The 20,632-nt window shown below is 28.6% G+C and overlaps 1 protein-coding gene across 3 annotated transcripts in view; it reads right to left on the reverse strand.

Moving 5' to 3' along the window:
- Positions 1 to 20,451, reverse strand: part of LOC136083950 (TNF receptor-associated factor 5-like) — a 102,233-nt gene extending 81,782 nt beyond the window's left edge. For all 3 annotated transcript variants that reach the window (XM_065803910.1, XM_065803909.1, XM_065803908.1), the window contains exons 1-4: positions 17,208 to 20,451; positions 7,298 to 7,352; positions 7,053 to 7,157; positions 3,350 to 3,514 (exon numbers count right to left, since the gene is read on the reverse strand). In XM_065803910.1, coding sequence (XP_065659982.1) covers positions 3,350 to 3,514; positions 7,053 to 7,157; positions 7,298 to 7,352; positions 17,208 to 17,374 — 492 coding nt within the window. In that variant the 5' untranslated portion in view covers positions 17,375 to 20,451. The remainder of the gene's footprint in view (positions 1 to 3,349; positions 3,515 to 7,052; positions 7,158 to 7,297; positions 7,353 to 17,207) is intronic.
- Between the last annotated feature and the right edge of the window lie 181 nt (positions 20,452 to 20,632).

Below are 20,632 nucleotides of genomic sequence, written 5' to 3' on the forward strand. Positions count from 1 at the left end.
ATAAATCTATTTTTTACTCTTTTTTTATTTCTTAAAATGCTTTCTGATATTTTATGATATTGCGACTAATAAATTTATTACTATTATCATAAGGAAATATTTTTTAAAGAATTTTATAGTTTTAATCTTCGTCACTATACATTTTATTAAGTTTTCCTCGAAACTATTATTAATTTTCGTATATAGCTAATGACTTTATTTTTTATATAAATTCAAACATTATCTAATAAAACTAATTTCTTCTAAAGATGATTTTGTAATTGATTTATTAGTTTAGTAGTTGTCTACTAAATTAAAATCATGTTAAAACATGATTTTAATTTAGTAAATTTATATATAATTTGAGATTTACTGAATTAATCAAAAGTCAGCTGTTAGAAAAAAAAAGAATTCTACATAATTAAGGTAAACATAATTTTGTCTACTGGTATCATTGCAAAACCAACTTTATGCTTTTTTTATCGCTATTTTTAACTACTATATTTTATAATATACAAAAAGTTACAAAATTGGTTATGATCATATTAAATTTTTTAATAAGTTTTAATGATTTGTTGTGTATCTTTATAACTTTTTTTAACGCAGTGTCTTAGAAACACCGTCAACCTTTCTATCTCTCTCTCTCTCTCTCTCTCTCTCTCTCTCTCTCTCTCTCTCTCTCTCTCTCTCTCTCTCTCTCTCTCTCTCTCGTTCAATCTGTATTTCTCTCTCTCTTCAGTATTTCAGGTATTGCTTAGTATTTACTGATTTAATAACTGATGTTATCTAGTCTCTATGTCGTTATCTAAAAGCGAGCGGAGCTAAACAGTTTGTTTTAAAGATAAATTAGTATTTTGTTATAATTTAAAAATAATATATCAACTTAAATTGCTACTATTAATTCATTTACTAACAACTGTAATATATGACTGCTTACTGCTAGTCGTATATTACAGTTAAAAAAATGTTTCAGACTTTTAAACTTTCATGGAAAACATGTAATTTAAAATACTTAAAAATAACGAAGTTAGCAACCTATTTTGGTTATTTCAGCACAACAGTAAGGTAAATTCATACTTAAATGCATACTTACTCGCATGCAAGACTTTTTAAAAAGAATTCATTAAATTTAAAATATCATAAATAAATTCAACTATGCATCCTTTAAAGTCACGGTCAGTTACAACGATGTTATTACTCGCTATTGACATATTTCTTTAAATTATATCAATAAAAAAAGTGAAGAAAAACAGTATTTCAACTACTCTTTCTTCAAGAAATCCACATATTAAAAATATGCTTCTCGAAACCTCATAACTTATAAAATGAGTGCTCACTGTTGTTAAAAAACGGAGTAGTAGAAAAAAAAAAAAAAAAAAAAAAAAAATATATATATATATATATATATATATATATATATATATATATATACATATATATATATATATATATATATATATATATATATATATATATATATATATATATATATATATATATATATATATATATATATTCTTGCTTGGCCTTTCATTTTTACCATACAATAGCTTGAGATGTTTTTTTTTTTTTATTTGCTTTAGATATTAGTAATATTTAAAGAGACTATATATAAGTCTATATATATATATATATATATATATATATATATATATATATATATATATATATATATATATATATATATATATATATATATATATATATATAGAACTCTTATATGTTGTCAGAAGGTTTTTTTCCATATTTTGTTAACAAAAAGTAAAAATCAAAATGCAAGACCGGAATTTTTTTTTTTATTAATTGATAGACTGCCTGCCCCAACCAAACCCTCAGTCGATGTAGCAGCACTCCCATGCGGTCCAGGCTAAAAGATAGTAGATGTAGCAGCACTCCGTTGCGAGTTAGGGTATTGGTCAGTCGATGTAGCAGCACTCCCTTGCGAGTCAGGCTATAAGATAGTCGATGTAGCAACACTCCGCGCATGATTTACAGTAAAAAATGAAAATAAAAACATTTTATTAAAAAAGTTAAAAATAAAAACATTTTATTAAAAAAAATAAAAATAAAAACATTGTTTATATTGTTAAAAACATTCAGAATGTTTTAAAAACATCTAAGTATATAAGTAATATTTAAAAGTCTCTCTAAATATTACTTATATCTGAAGCAAATAAAAAACAACATCTCAAGCTATTGTATGGTAAAAGTTAAAGGCCAAAAAAAATAAAAAATATATATATATATATATATATATATATATATATATATTTATATATACATATATATATTAATTCACCTCCCCAAGGCCTAGAAGGCTATAACAGACCAGGAGGCTACTTAATTGTGGTTATAACCCTCTTTAAACTCTATAATTTCGAAACACGAACCTTGATAAACAAGGACGCTGTGCGGATAAACCAATTGAGCGCGGACGTGGTGGGGATCGAAATCGGAACCTCTCGCATATGAAAAGAGCACTCTACCACTACATCACGACCGCATTATACCGCAATTTTCTCTTTTTTATATAATTTTTAAAACTTTTTTACTACCCCTGATAGTGATTTTAAAGAAAACAATTTTTAAATTTTGAAATTTGCCGTAAATCAATTTTACGCTGTTGACTTTGCTCAACAGCGTAAAATTGATTTATGGTAAAAATTTATGAAAAAGTGCTTCAACCTAATATAGATCCTAGTTCTAATCTGTTCTTGTCCATATTACTTAAATTAAGTTGTCAAAACACAACATTTCTGTAAATTTTCACCAAAAAATTACAAAAATGTTTTCTTTAAAAATTTCTGATTAAAAATGAGCTTATAGTTACGAAAAACTGCCAATAAAAATCATAACAGATCATATTATGGAACTATGATGTTCCTTTGACCTAAACAACGCATTTAATTAAAATCTTATTTCAAATTGGCAAGCAAACGTAACTTTTAGGAGAATAAATAAAAAATAATAATCTCCGGTCTGAGTTTTCTCGCCACAAACACTTTTATTTTATGTTACGGCAAAATTTACAAACTCCTATGGTTTATATTTTCGTTTTGTCATAGTTCAGAAACCTCATGGTCATTTAATAAAAGTGTTTTGTGGTCAGCAAAATATCATACAGACGCTCAAATATTTTGAAATTACCTTAACTACACCGAGTAAGAAGTCCAGAAAGTGTTTAAAAAACTCAAAAATTGTGTACTTGTATGTGTGTGCCTGTGTGTGTGTGTGTGTGTTTGTGTGTGTGTGTGTGCATGTGTGTGTGTGAGTGTGTGATAACAAACTTTAAGTTGAATTTTATTTTTTGAAAACAAAATATAAATATTAGCAGAATTAAAAATAAAGTAAAATAATTGAGTGCTTTTACTTGTTTCTCACTTAAAATAATCTTCTGTTTGCAATATTGACAGGTAACCAAACGATAAATGCAAAGGTTTTCCATGTGTTCTTTTAGATTCTTAAGCAAAAGTGAAGTAGAGCACGGTTTATTAAGACATTTTAATGTTTGATATTTGCAAGAACCCAAATGTTCCTTAAAAAAAAGAACTTATCTAAATTACTTTAAAATATCAATAATTTTTTAGTATATTTTCATACACGAACAGGATTCGTGTACTGGTTAGAACACTTTGAGCCGTAATAGCCTGAGAGAAGTAAGGAAGAATTAACTAGTAAGATTAAGTGTTAGTATCAGATTACTAAAATTTGGACAGATGTCCTGTACAAAACTAAAGCTTATGTAGAAGAAGTAGGGACACATATTCCTTTCTATTTTACAAATGTCTAAGTATAGTCTTTTGTCTTATATAGGTTCGCGTATAATTCAATATATTGCGTTAAAAGAGTCTAACCAGTAGGAACTTGTCGTTTTATTCAAGAATTGCCCCTCTTGACATCATGGTTTTGGGTTTATGAGTCTAGCCAACTGGAATTTAATGTTTTGTTTAAGACTTCTCGTTGGTAATTTGTCGCTTTATTCAAGGATCGCCCCTCTTGACATCATAATCTTGGGTTAAGAAATCCAGCTAATTAGATTTATCATTTTATTTAAGACTTCTCCTTGGTAATCTTGCTTAAAAATTATCATTTTTTATTTTTAACACCATGATTTTGGGTTAAGAAATTTAGCCAATTGAAATTTGTCGTTTTGTTGTATAGTTGTACTATTGCGATCTTGCCCGAAAGAATTAACCTTTGACATTGTGATTTTGCGTTAAAAAATATCTAGCCAGTAGAAATTTGTCGTTTTATTCAAGAATCGCCCCTCATGACATCATGATCTTGAGTTAAGGAATCTAGCCAACTCGAATTTGTCGTTTTATGTAAGACTTCTCCCTGGTAACCTTACCTAAAAACTATCCTTTTTACTTTTACTACCATGATTCTGGGTTAAGAAATCTATCCAATTGGAATATGTTGTTTTGTTTATAGTTATTCTATTGCAATCTTGCCCGAAAGAATTAACTTTTGACATTGTGATTTTGTGTTAAAAAGTCTCACCAGTAAAAATTTGTTGTTTTATTCAAGAATCACCGCTCTTGACATCATGATCATGGGTTAAGAAATCTATCCTATGAGAATTTGTCATTTTGTTAATAATTATTCTATAGCAATCTGGCCTGCGAGATTTAGCTTCTGACATTGTGATTTTGCGTTAAAAGTCTAATCTTGGGTTTGACGAATCTAGCCCAATGGAATTAGTCGTTATTATATAAGACTTCTTCTTGGTACCCTTGCCTCAAAGTTAACCTTGCTTAAAAATTATCATTTTTTATTTTTAACACCATGATTTTGGGTTAAGAAATCTAGCCAATTGGAATTTGTCGTTATGTTTATAGTTATTCCATTGTCATCTAGCCTGAAAGATTTCACTATTGACATTGTGATTTTGCGTTAAAAAGTCTAACCAATAGGAATTTGTCGTTTTATTCAAGCCCCACCCCTCTTAACATTATAATCTTGGGTTTAGAAATCTAGCGTCTTGGAATTTGTCGTTTTATTTAAGACCTCTCCTTTGTTATCTCACTATAACTCTAACTTACAAATCTAACTTTTGAAATCGTCAATTTGCGTTAGAAATTCAAATCCCTAGGAATTTGCCGTTTCATATAAAATTAGAGGAAAAAGGGAAAAGTCTTAGTCGAAGATGGGACTTGAACCCCGTACTATAAAAACGATGTCGGTGGTCCAATAGGCTAGATTTCTAGACCCAGGATAATGATGTCAAGAGGGTTGGCGCTTGAATAAAAGGACAAATTCCTACTGGTTAGACTTTTTTAACACAAAATTCACAATGACTAAAGTTAAATCTTAATACACAATAGAATAACTATAAACACAACGACAAATTCCAAATGGGTAGACTTCTTAACCCAGAATCATGGTGTTAAAAGTAAAAATGATAATTTTGAGGCAAAGTCACGAAGGAGAAGTTTTAAATAAAACGACAAATTTGAGTTGGCTAGAATCCATAACTCAAGAGGGGCGATTCTTGAATAAAATGACAAATTTCAATTGGCTAGATTTCTTAACCCAAAATTATGTTGTTAAAAATAAAAATGGTAATTTTTAGGCAAGGTTACCAAGGAGAAGTCTTAAATAAAACAACAAATTCCAGTGGCCTAGATTCCTCAACCCAAGATTAGACTTTTTAACGCAAAATCACAATGTCAGAAGTTAAATCTCTCAAGTCAGATTTCTATAAAATAATTATGAACAAAATGACAAATTCCAATAGACTAGATTTCTTAACCCAAGATCATGATGTCAAGAGGGACGATTCTTGAATAAAGCGACAAATTTCTACTGGTTAGACTTTTTAACACAAAATCACATTGTCAAAAGTTAATTCTTTCGGGCAAAATCGCAAAAGAATAACTATAAACAAAACGACAAATTCCAATTAGGCAGATTTCTTAACCCAGAATCATCGTACTAAAAGTAAAAAGGATGATTTTTAGGCAAGGTTACCAGGAAGAAGTCTCAAATAAAACGACAAATTCAAGTTGGCTAGATTCTTTAACCCAAGATCATGGTGTCATGAGGGGCGATTCTTGAATAAAACGGCAAATTTCAACTGGTTTGACTTTTCTAACGCAACATATTCAATTATACCCGAACCAATATAATACAAAAGACTATACTTAGACAGTTGTAGACAGTTGTAAAATAGAAAAGAATATGTGTCCCTACTTCTTCTACATAAGCTTTAGTTTTTTACTGGACATCTGTCCAAATTTTAGTAATCTAATACTAACACTTAATCTTACTATTTAATTCTCCCTTACTTCTCTCAGGCTATTACGGCTCAAAGTGTTCCAATCAGTATACGAACCCTGACGAAAACACAGATAGTTTGCATTTTTTTTTATCTCTACAAAGTTTACTAAAAGAACAATCACTTTAAAACATTTAAACAATAATTTTTTGACATGCAATAAAATATTATTAGATTACATTAACTTAACTACTAACTAATTAACTACTTATTAGATTACATTATAATTAATTATTAGGTTACATTAAGTTAAAAAAAAGCTAAACTGTTATAAATCGAAACATTTATCCCTCTATACTTTATTGGATATGGGTTAAAAAACTTGTCATAATTGTCATTAAGTAGAATACCATAGTAAATCAAAAAACTTTGGTCTGCCTCAGTTAAACTGTTATAAAATTACTTATATTTTATAATTTCATTTATAAGTAAAGAGCGAGTTTTTAAAGTGGAGCTAAGCTATTCTTCCCAAAATTAAGATTTTCAAAGGTTCAGATTCTTAACGAAAAAAGAACTCTAACTATGTCAGTATGAATAAAAAAACTCATCTTCATTTGTTTAGGCTTAAAAATCTATTGATTTTCAAAACATATTTTGCCAGACAATTAGATTATTATTTTTTTTCCAAAACAATGAAATGAACGCTTCAACCCCTTTAGCAAAATGCTCTTCAAATAGTAATAATAATCATACTAAAAAAAACATTATTGAAGAATGTTTATAGGCATTTTAACACCAAGACATAGTAAAATTGTTGCATCAAATATTTTTGAACAAAAATTAATTAACATACATTAAGTATTTTTAGTTCTCCGGTCCATTCACAACCATTGGAAAAATTATTACATTTAACTTTTAATTGCATTATAACTCTTTCAATAGCTGTATCGGGAAAAATCTATGAGAAAACATTTTATCAATTGTTAGTAACAGACATTTTTTGAAAAACTAAAGTTTGGATTTTTCTATATAATTACAAAAAGTTACATAAACTGATTTAAAAAAATAAAACTAATAAACTAAGTTAAAAATAGTTACTTTGCTAGAATCCAAAATGCTATTGTCTAATGGACAAATTAAGACTCCCTTATTTCTAAAAAAAGAAAAACGTTTCTTATGTTGATTACATATAAATATATATATATATATATATATATATAAATATATAAAAAAAATAAAACTTTTACAACATATTTAACTTTCCAAAAGTATAAAAAATGCAGATAATGCAAAATAAATACACTGTTGCATTACCTCAGAAAATACTAGTTTCAATCGCAAATTTTGAAAGATTGTTGTTTTAAACGAAAGAAAACGGTATTTAATAAAAAGTATTATCAAGGTAAGGATTTCTAATTTCTAAGGATTGCTAATTTGAGGTTGCGGTATCAATCGTGAAATGAGTTTTAATTTTTGGTTGCTATGGACACCTAAATTACCTAGCAACCACATATTTTATTAACCATAATAAAGATAAAGTGGTCTAAAGTAATAACTTTATCTGATTACTCCCATAATTACAACATACATTATTATTACACTCCAAATGTAAAGGTACTAAGAATTTTTATCAGCTTGATTGTGATACCTCCCAGTAAACACACGACGTCTTAAAGACGTCTAATAAACGTCTTTTAAACGTCTAAATGTCTAAAAGACGTTTTTTAAACGTCTTTAAGACGTTGTGTGTTTACAGGGCTGGAATAACTGACAACGGTATTCACGATTATATCACGATTTAGATAACATGTTAAATTTCTTAAAATATCAAAGTTATAAACAAGACTAATATTAATGTGGCATTCTGATTGAAGATTATTATATGCATTTAGGAAATTAAGCTCATATTATATTACTAATTTTAGTGTTTTTATGCAGTTCTAGGGCTCTTTTTATTATATCAGGAAACCAGTACATAATCCATATAAAAAAGAACCTAAAGCTTAAACCTTTTTTTGTATATAATAATATAAAAATTTTGGTTTAAAATTACTTTTTATTCAAAAATTCATATATTCTGATTATTGTAAAGCAGCTTTAGCTTTTTTTCTTTACCATCTTGGTGCAAACTACAATCCGATGTAAACAATAGTTATGAAGATGAAAAAGATGCAACTAATGGTGCCAATCTTCTTTTCTTTGCTTTATTACTTGAAAAATCATAATTCACCTTGGGTCTGGACACTATAATTGAATAAGAGCAGAGCTATTTTTATCAATGAAGGCAGCTAAAAGAATATTCTTATCAATTACAAATTGAACCGATATTGGTTCATTTTGTACCCATTGTTTGTTATTCTCTTCGAAACGAATTTTAGAGCTTTTGCATATTCCACCTTTATCAAAGATGGTTTATGAAATTAGACAAGTTGTTATGTGCAGTTAAGTTCGTACCATTTACAATTGCACCCAACATATTAGGATCAGCTAACTTCAATTTTTCTTATTTTATATATGAATAAATATCAATACTTTAAATGTTTTAAGTATATAAAAACATAAAATACACTTGCAAAGTCTTATAAATAGATATTTTAAGATGTGTCAATATTAAAACAAGTTTATAACACTAATCTAGACTCACTGAAACCCAATAATTACATAGCCATTTAAAACAAAATGCTTATCATGTTTTCGCCACATAAAATTTGAATAGATCAGTTAATTTGTAAAATTCATAATTAGAGACCAGGCGGACATCCGAGGATTGTAAATCAAATTTGTATTAATAATATACATATTAAACAATATATTTAAAGTCTCAAATTACTGACCACCTTGGAACGTAAAAGTATTTGATTATATTAGTGAAATTTTATCAAAAAAGCACTTGAAGTACGTCGTCATCTGAAATCATTTTTTTTTGACATAACTTACGTGCAAAACAGTGTTGTAATAGCTCAATTCAAAGATAATACTTGATTTTATTAAATTGTGCAATAAAAAGAGAGGTTTTAAAATTGTCAAGTATTTTATGGTTATTAGTGACGCAAAAAATATTTTCGAAAAAAAAAAAACAACCTAAAAATTCTTTTTTCATCAAAAAAAGCTTTTTATTTTACAACTTAGAAGCATACTGCTTGATAATTATACAAAGATTTATACATTTTATAAAAGCTGAATGTTTAAGCTTTGAATTGGTATACAATAACGTAGTTTCTAAGAATTTTTTTTTACTTATGTCAACCACCTGGCCCACTGTGCATTGTATAGACGTATTCATATAGGGACAATATACACTTATTACATTAAAATTATACAAATATAGATAGAAATTTATATTTTCGTTTTTCTCTTTAAAAAAAAACAAAAAAATATATGAAAATCGTTCTTTTTAAAGTCAAATTATAACTGTTTTTTTTTGCCGATAACAACAACCGCTCCAAAGAAGTAAACAAACAAAAACAGTACAAAAGTTGTTTAAGCTATTTTTATTTTTTTCTATTTAAATTTATATTAATTTCCTATTTTGTTAGTTTTGCTTTCTTTGTTTTTGAAACTTAGTTTTTTCCGCAACGCCTAAAGAACTTGCAATCGGCCATGGCCAAATTGCCTAAAATATTATACTCATGCGTGGACATACTAGACAAAAAACGCACGCGTTTCCTGGGAAGACTTGTCTAAAAACATCCTACATGAACCTGATAAAATTGAATCACAAGTTAAGTCAAGCCCTTTTTTTCACTTGTTGTCAGGATGTTCTGAAACCATTGATTTAAATATAGTAAATGCTTTTTTAATACTTTAGCTATTACAGCTATTAATTCCAGCTAATTATTCCAGTAATAGCTTACTTTACCATCAAGAATGAGAGAAGAATCACAGATAATAACAACATCACATTACAGAAAATCACTAATTGAATCCTCTGAAAAATCAAAAAATTTAAAAGAACAAAAAATAGAAAATGAATTAGGGTAAGGACAGAGTGAAGAAAGGGTTAAAAGTTTAAGTGTTGAAGACTGGGTATATTATGTTTTGTAATGGATTATGAAGTAAGGCTGCAACTTCTTGTTGCAGCCTTACTTCATAATCGTAAGTTGCATTGGAGTCAATGTTTAAAATGTACAACTTGGGCTCATTCGGACAGTTATTCATTTCAAAAATGGGTGAAGCAATATGTGGTTTAAGTAACAAGTGACAGTGCGCTTGATTACATGATTGGCTAGTGACAATTTGAATATGTATTATGTTTGTTTGCTTATATTTTATATATTATTAATAGCTGCATTATACTATTAAATGATAAACTTATTGAATCTCTTAAAATTCTCTTTGGTTTAGTGTTATTTATTTGAGTTACTTCAAGAAAAATCTGTATTATTTTGCCTTGCATTGCGAGGGTAGGTGTTGTCAATAAATCTCTGATGATCAAAGCCATGTAGTTTTGAAACTTTTCTTTTGTTAGGTTTTAGTAGAATGGCAGAAGATTTGAAAAGTATCAAGTTCTTTGTTCAAAAGTTATTATGTGGCCTGTATTAAATTAATTAGTGCTAAATTGTCTCAATTTGCCCCTCGTTACCCTAATATTACTTCATGCAGTGTAAGTTGTTGCAGTAACTATTACCATACATATATTATTTTCATGTATTATGGTATATAATAATATAATATATTATTATATACCATAGTATATAGTATATATGTATAATAAGGTAAAATAATTATAACTGCATTATGTATAATAATGATTACTGCAACAAGTTAAGAACTACAACAGTTTTATTATACTTGAAATAGCTAAATATTTACAGCATTATAAAAATTTACTTTGTTATTAAACATATTTTTGTAATTCTATATTAAATTAACTTTCTAAATTTGTTTCTTAGTTATATTTTACAAATAAATTTTTTTAATGAAATGATTAAACATGTTTAAAATAAACAAGTAAACTTTAAATACGCCGATTGTCAAAGAACTGGTATCAAATCACACGATACCCTTGTCACTATGTACAGCTCAATCACCATTAGCTGCTCGCATAAACCTCTTGAAGTACACACTTTTAACTTTTCATTCCAAACCTCATTGTTCTAACATTTTGTCAAACAAAACGACTCTTCTTTTCAAAAAACTGCAAACTGTCTTTACCAAATACAAACTGGCATTTTTGTTATTAAATTGCATCAACCTCGAGTTGATGGTTTATAAAAAAATAATAGTTAACTCAAAAATAAAAAAGTTTAAAGTTAACTAGTTGCTATTTTATTTGAAAAATAAGTTTAAAAAATCAACATAAACGAGTTAAAAGACACCATTTTTTGTTGAGTTACAAAAAAATGCGTCATTAAAAATATGTGAAGAAAAACAAAACTAAATTTTTCCAGCGCTTTATTACTATTTCTATATGTGTCTATCAAAACCCAAGCAAATTGCAACCACGTTCTTTTTAATTTAAATATATGGCTTTTATGTAAAACTACCTATTTTTACAGGACCCAAACATGTCTTAAAAATTATAAAAATTAAAAAATAAGTTATTTACGTTTCATTATGTATAAAAATACGCGGATGAAAGTTTTACACCAACATTCGTGTTAAAGTTCAATAATTACAACTCAAAAACAATCTCAATACACGAGCCCCATTTCATCCAATCTGTTCCCCTTCCTAACTCTTCAAACTAAATTTTTCAAAATGTCTGTTAACAAATAAGAGTCATACTATTTTCTCATTGACAAAATGTTTTTCATGTTGGTGGATACTCCCCACTTCACCAAATCATCTTGATCTTTAATGACACATGAAGATATTTCATAATCACTGGCGCAACATTTAATCCAAATGGGTTACCTGGGGCAAAACGAGACACTTTCAGGGAGAAAAATGTATTCACATAAAAAGCAAACAATGTTTAATGTGCAGTCTTCGTGTACCCAAACAGTACATACACAACAAGCTATCCAGTCAATTAGGGTGCCATTGCACATTTCCCTTGACAAACTGGACAAAACCAATCCTCATTGTTTACATCTTTTTCAATCAAGCATTTCTTTTGTTTTCTTTTCTTGTTGTTCTTTTTCATTTGTTTTTTTTTTGTTTAATTTATTGTCATTGTTCTTTTCCAGTAAAAATTTTTTCTTATTGTTCTTTTTTCTTTTTCCTATTGGTTTTTACTCATTGTTCTTTTCAAGCAAAATTTTTTTCAAGCAAAATTTTTACTGCAAAATTTTTTTCCTATATGGAGAACTAGTTATAATTGGAGATTTTTCAGCTAATTTTTTTTTTGGAGGATAAAGTTTTGGAATTTGAAGTCATCAAGTTCTTTTGAAGAATGTCTTCAAAAGAACTTGATGAAGTAACAGTAGTCTCTGAAAAGCTTTCAATTGGGTTTAATTTATCATGACTCATTAATTCTAATGTAGTCAACTCTAGCTGCTGTAAAATTTCACTTTATTTATTTTTATCGTATTCAAAGTGAATTTCAAGAGGTATGATTTTATTATTATTATTACTCAAAGATGTCCTTGTCACGAGCATAGTCTATAAGTTTTAAACTTTTTGTATGAGAACGATGACCGTCAAACATAAGTAAAACTTTGTTGATCAAGGTGCATCGTACATGTTTAAAAAAATGTTGTATAAATTCAAGAAATAAATCAGTATTAACCCAGCCATTTTCTGAGCATCCTTGAATAGTTCCAACTGGAGCATTATCTGTGAGTAATAATTTCTTTTTTTTGCGCTTAAATATCATCATGGGTGGTATATAATGACCAACAGAATTACATTAACATAAAATTATTGTTGTGACTGATTTTTCCCCACTTGTCACTGATAAAACACACCGTTTTCGTGTAAATGAGATCACTTTTAATGGCTTATGGACGTATGACAACCCAGACTCATCACAATTAAAAATTTGATGTGACTCAAAGTATTTATCTAACAAATTCTCTAAATTACTAAAATAGATTTTATAATTATCTTCGTTCAAATCAAACACTCTGTTTATAGAAATTGCCTCTGGTTTTCTAAGTAATAAATCAGTATGGCGTTTTAAAAAGCCTCGCAAAAAGTCCTCTCCTGCTAATTTACTATCTTTGTTAAAAGGATTTGGAAATAAATTTTTTCTGCAGAACTCAAATACTATCAATCTAGTATCCATCATTGAGAGACCATAAAATGAATTGTCCATATCTTTAATATACTTATTTAGATCTTGTTCTTGGTTATCAGTAAGCACTTTTCTAAATCTACCAAGTATATTAGTATGTAAACTACTTTCAAGTGAAACCTTTTTAACACGCCGATGTAGTGAATCTTTTGGCACACTAAAGTTTTGAAAAGCTTTTCTTAAAGACATCTGCTTCAACTTTACTGTTGTAATAGCATTTTTTATGTCATTTTCGTTCCAATTAGCTTGATTAGTTTTTCTCTTGTAGTTTTTCATTTAAAAATTTTTGATCACTAAATGACAACAAAGTTATGTTATATTCTTTTAAAGTTTCTAATAAAATAATGTTTTACTTTTACATAACGTTCTTTCATAAAATGATGATATCGTAAACGTTTACTTTGACGATTTATAAAGTTTATAAACTTGCTATCCTAAACGTTTACTTTGGCGATCTTTTTCAGTAACTAGCGTTGTCGCACTTTCCCTGTAAATGTGAAGTTAGGGTCATTTCGGATAAAGCGAGCCAATAAAACTAAAATCAGTGTGTATTAATAACTACGTGAGATATCTTAATACTTCTTGTACTAGAAAACTCTATAACAGATACCTAAACTATGATATAATGTAAAGTGAGCCACACTAATATAAAGTGAGCCAAGTAAACTATATATGATACATAGGAAAGGCTCGCTTTATATTAACAAATTTATAAAGTGAGCCACCATTATTGGTAAAGCGAGCCAATAGCTTATATGATTATTCTGAAGTGAGCCATTTAGCTTTTATTTCAGACAAAAATTTACAAAATTGGAAGTATTATTACAAATAATATTTACTATATTAGTATTAACTTTATTACCTACGATATAGTAAACTGGTATTAAAAGTTTGCAAACATTAACCTCAAATGCATACAATGCAAAAAATTTAAAGAACAAAAGCAATATAAAAATGTCAGCGACTAGTCTAATAAAAATAATACTGCTAAAGCTGCAGATAAATGATGCAGTACAAAATGCAAAATATCAAGTCTTAACTAGAGTTAATTTACTTAGTTGTTGTTTGAACACAATCAGCACATAGTTGTCCACGCACGGTTATTTCGATACAGCTCTCATGTAACCAATCACGGCACGCGTCACACTCAATCCATTCATCATCAATGAGAGGATCAGTTGCTTCACCATATGCAAACCCACAATATTTGCAAATGTCCTCTTCTTTTTGTTTCTTTTCTTTTTTGGATTCTTTCTTTTTCTTTATAACCTTCTGTTTAACAGTTTTCTTCTGTTTCTTTTCTTTGCTGGTCTCTTTCTCTTTAGCTGCTTTTTTTGTTATTGGTTTGGTTCTTTCTTGAATAAATGCTACATTTTCTTCTGATGTCAATTCATAAGATGGTGGTTTCTTACGTGGCCGACTGCTTTGTGGTCGATCTCTGTGTGGCACTGGCATCAAGTTTTCGAAAGACACATCGAGGTCTGCTTGTTCAATTGACACAATTGCATTTTCATCAGTGGTAGGTAAACAAGTACTACCAGCAATATCAGTATTGACATGTTGCTCATGCTGCTTATCTAGACGAGTATTAGAATTAGATGCATTAATATTATCTTTATTAGCTGTATCAACAAGTTTAGCACTAGAACTATTTGAAATATCTGGCAATTGCATTTCATTCAGATTAATTATGTCAACGGATTCGGTCACAGAAATCAACTGCAAATTCATAGCTGCATTAGGTACAGGTGGCTGTTCAATACTCAATTGCAGTGGCAAACTAGAATTTTCAATATTTGACAACATATTGGGCTGAGAATCCAATGGCTCGGTTTACCTGAATGCCCTTGGCTCGGTTTATCTAACAGTTATGCAAAACCGAGCCAGGTTGAAAATTCGATTAAAAAACTTTATCATCGCTCAAATACATATCAACACTGTATTTTTTGAAATAGTTTCTCATATTACTAATATTACAATCATATTTACTATAAATAGTGTCAAATATGAAATACTCACTTTTCTTAATTGAAGCTAAACAAAATATAAGGTCTTAAAGCGAAAAAACGTTTTGTTACTACTCGAATGATTATAATTATACCACCGCGAAAATAATTGCTTAGCAACTGTTTTTAAAATATTCATTAGACTTTAAAATGAATAACTAATATTAAATAAATTGTTATAAATCGAAAGCATAATTTGATTTCGTAAAATTGCAATATTTAGGCGACCGGCTCGCTTTATCCGATGGCTCGCTTTATCCGAAATGACCCTATATATTTCTTAAATATCTTTGAAACAAAATAATCTGACATAAAAAGAAGAATGGCAGCTGAAATATAACAATTAAATGATTACAAACTCAATACTATGTTTGTTCAGTAGTAAAAAATGACAGCGTACATGGATTTTTTCCACATAAGAAAAAAAAAATTAATTTTGATTTTTTAATCAAATTGACGTAACTCATAAGCATTGAACCTACTTTTCTATGTCATATTATATAAAAAAACTGATGGAAACTACTTTAAAACATAAAAAAAAACATGAAATTTTTAATTTAATTAAACAAAATTACTGAATCATTTCAAAAAAACTCTGTGCAAAGCTAGAAAACCTAATTGTCTCACTTTTCCCCGGTGTCTCGCTTTGCTCCAGGTTACCCTACCAAGTCGTATCAACTCTCGTATACGTTTTGATAAAACTGCTTCTCTCCAGTCCAAAACATATTTGATTTTATATCTTTATTTCGTTGGATAACAACCATTAAGAGAGTTTTCACTTTGGAGAGTTCTATTTTGTTTTTGTCATTTTCAATTAACCATTTACGACTAATCCAATCTTCTAGTTTTTTTTTTCGGATTCTGTACTTGCATGTTTTGGTATGTTGTATTCGGAAACTTTGTTAAATAATTGGTTGGAGCCTTCTCTACTTTTCCATTTCCGTTTAACTTTCTATTTGACACGATCAAATATTGATGATTTTCTTGATTTTGTTTTTTAATGCCATAAACACATTTCTCTCCAACATTCAATTAACGTTTTATAAAAAGTTTGTATGCAGTATAAGCATCTACAGAAAATGCTGCCAACAAACAACGCTCAACTTCCCTTTTATCTTGCTTACCTTCAGCGTTTAAAGCATCATATACTAAATTTTTCAAAGAAGGGTTGAAAAAATTAATTGCACTTTTACATAGCAACTGCTTTCGGTCGTTGTATTCACACGGCAACGTCCAAAGTTCCATCATACGTTTGAAATATGTCAAACAATTTTATAGTTAAATATATGTCCGCTTAGCTTGTAATTTTCTTTGTTGAAACTAAAACTTCTTTTCATTCCAAACAAATTATCCTTTTAAATTACCCACAATAATCGGCGTTAAAAAACCACTTCATACATAATTACAATTAAAATAATTAAAAGCTGATTAAAAAAAGAAACAACATAACTACCAAAGAATACTCTTGAACTTTCTACACCCAAATTACATTTTATACATTGAATGAAAATAAACCCATTTCATTAAATGAACATTGGGTCAGATATATTGGATCAATGTTGTGTTTATATTTTAAATAAATCAACTTTTGCCAGATTAATCTTACATTGGATCAATATAACAAATCAAGCTGCTTTTAAAATTAAAGTTGATATTAGATCAACGTTGGGTTAGCGTCGAAACAAAAAAAAGGCAGCATTAACAATAGTTTTACATATTTTGGTTTAGTGTATGCATGCTAGCTTGGAAATATGTAGTCTACTAAATGTATTTTTATATAAATGCCACATTACTAGCAATTTCAATCTACAAAAGTTAATACCTTTTTCTCATTTCTTCTGCGCATGACAAACAAAGTCGATGACCACATAGTGTTTGAATAGGCTTACGAAGAGCCATTTTACATACAGGACATTCATGTTCATCTAAAAGTTCATTTATAAAATACGCATCGTATCCACCAAAGTTCTCCTCATTTAGGCTTTCCATTTTTTTTCTTTTGCTAAATATAAATATGTTAATATTAAACTTTTTTTTTTAACTTTTTTTAGTTAAAACAAATAAACTTTTAAACTATTTTTTAAACTAAAATATTGAAACTTTGATTTTGTATTCTAATACTTTGATGAATGTTTGCTTTCATTAAAGTGTCATTGTGTCAAAATTTGCTAAACCTGTTATGGTTTGATTTAATTTATTCTTGTTGTGTTGTTTAACATGGCTACATTAATTTTTTTGTTGGTTGTTCTAGTCACTTAATGGTACTTAAAAGTAGGAAAAACTTATTTGTAAAGTTCAAAATCGTATATAAAAAGATCCTATTAGCTAACGCTCCTAACACTTTAAACCAAGTCTTTTTCCAACTAAGTAAAGGATCAATGGCGTCAAACAATTTATAAATGCATTTATAAATTTATACAAATCTGAATGGGAATCTTCAAAATACTGTAAAAATAGTTTAGATTGTGTTTGCGATGAAAGGTTTTAATACCCTACAGAGAGATTAGGGTACAATTAATATGTGTATTAAAATTTTAAGTTTATCAAATACTAGATATTTATATATAACTAAACTCTACAATACAGTATTTTAAGGGTGAAAAAACTATCAAATGCAAGCAGATCTACTCAAAGTTAATAAGTTTTAAGTAATGAATTTTTGAAACATGGATTTATTGAAAAAGTTATAGTAAAATCTTTTTATTTAATTGTCTAAATTGTTAATACTTTGTCAATATTCACGTTAAGGAATATAACTTGGTATCAAAATAATTAACTTTTACCACCAAGCACTTTTTGAGGGGACTACCTTCTTAACAGTAAAAAAGAACATAATCCTTTAATAAAAGGGTTTGTTTTTTTTGCCAAAAAGTAAAATTAATTTTATTTCAGACCACAAAAAATAATGAGAACTGTAACTTACAGTTGCGAGAGTATGGGGTAATGAAAGTTTTACATATCAAAGTACTGAAAAAGATTAATTCTTATAAATTTAATTTTTTAAAAAAGAATGGAAGTAAAACACAATTTACAATACATCTAATAAAAATTTTGTCAAAACTTATTTCGCGCAGTTTGTTAAAACGTCAGTTTGACGTAATAACTCATATTCATTAATGACGTTCTGCTGAATTATTTCAAATTGTTTATTTATACTTTGTATAAATGAAAAACAAATATACTTTTTATTAAATAAAGTTTAATAAAATAACAGATAAGATAACATACCAGATAGTTATTTTTGCACATTATTAGTTATATTAAAGTCCAGTTGCGACAGAACACGCAAAAAAGTACAACAGTACTAGTCTGTCATAGCTGTAGAACATAGTTTGTGGATAGTCGTAAAGATCAGTAATTATGTGTATCAAGAAAGAAACTTATTTGAAGAAGTATTTGATTGGAAATCAAAATGTTTTCTTTGTACCAAAAAGGTAGACCACAAGCATTCAGCAATTGCTAAAATTGAATCCATACCATTGATTAACAAAATAACTGAACGTTCTTTGAATAGAGAGGAAAAATGTGGAAACGCTGTAGATTCTCGTTGGATGTCTTGTTATGACTGACTGCAAACATTGTACCTTTTCGGATGTGCACATTAAGATCAAAAAACTTAGTAATAGTTATTCATATTACTCAACGATATCTTTAAAATGAAAATTACTTGAACATTATGGTGATCATACTTTTTTAGGATAACTCTCCGGTCAATCTAATTTAGTTTGTGTTTAGAGACATTCTTTTATTATATCAAAATTTCAAAAAAAGAAGATTATACTAAAGATAATGTTATTGCTCCCAATGCAAGTATAATTAAGAGCAAAATCAGAAAAATGGATGTAAATAAATCTGTATATCAATCACAAGAGGATATAGGTGACATTGAATATAGACATAAGTGGGTTCCTAAGAGTTTACAGCGATTCCCAAGCCTTTTAATTGTTGTAAAGCTTTGATAAATTAGTTTAGGACAATGAACTACTCAAGTTTTGCGACGAAGATTTATGAAAGCACCAATTCCATTTGGGATTGGCGTAGATTGATATATCTTTTGTAAAAAAATTGCTTGTGAATCACCTTTGTAAATTTGGATCTTCAATATCCACCGATGAACAGAAGTTGTTTAAGTCATCTGCTGCAGTTAGTAAAGTAAATGCTGTGCAGGAACAAAAGCCGACCTTCCTACATTGAGTGGCTGACAATCTCTATCACAACATTGACTGGAAAAGGAGAGTTTCACGGAATAGCTTTAATACCAATATGTTCTTCTTCTAAATACAATTATGAAAGCATAACGTGTTTGAAACACAAGTCTATTAAAAACATATCTGATGTGTCTTCTAAAATAATGCCTTATCACGGATCAAGCTATCACGGTTTGCTAAATGTAAGTTTTAAACCAATAAAATATATGTATCTGAAGTATTTCGTGCGCCCGAAATTAGTGATATTGTTTGGTTTGTCGCATGGTTCTTTAGCTCAAAAAATAATCCTCGCCCAAACTGGTCAGGTTATATGATGCATACAACATCACAATCAACAACAAGTAATGAAACAGCATTCATCAAGGTTTTACCTATGATTAACTCCTAAGGTGAAACTTGCATATACTTACACTGCTTTTCATAATTGATAAAGCTAATAAATATAAAACAATTATTCCCAGCGTTACGTTTGATCAGCCTTTGTGGCAGAAACCGCTCGGTGTTATAAAAGATCAGAACCTCAATATAGTATGTCGACTCTTAGGGTTTCACACAATGATGGGTTTTCTCGGAAGAATTGGAAAACTAATGACATGAACTAGCCTGAAAAAGGTGTTAAAGCAAGTTTGCTCTGAAGATACGGTAAAGTATATGCTTAAAGGAAAAGCTGTTTCAAATTCCTTAAGAGGTCACGTGTTGGTCTAAGAGTGCATGCATAAGTCATATAATGGATATTTTAGTTGACGAACAAAAACTAGATATTTGCAGTTATAAAATGACAATGCAAAATGATATGAACAAGAAAGAGTTAATCAGACTTGTTAATACAAATGCTTTCAAAAATATTGAATTTGCCATATTAACCTACACATCATATGAATGACGCACTGCGAAACTTTGTATCTTGTATATATTCTACATTGGTACCATAAAGGAACTTTTAATTCCAGAGAGAACTTGTAACTGGTATTTGCATCTAAAAACAATCTCAAAAATGGTTAATTATTTCCGCATTAGAACATTAAAACCATGCCAAGTA

The sequence above is a fragment of the Hydra vulgaris genome, chromosome 08 (genome assembly GCF_038396675.1).
Source record: "Hydra vulgaris chromosome 08, alternate assembly HydraT2T_AEP".
Classification (NCBI taxonomy): domain Eukaryota; kingdom Metazoa; phylum Cnidaria; class Hydrozoa; order Anthoathecata; family Hydridae; genus Hydra; species Hydra vulgaris.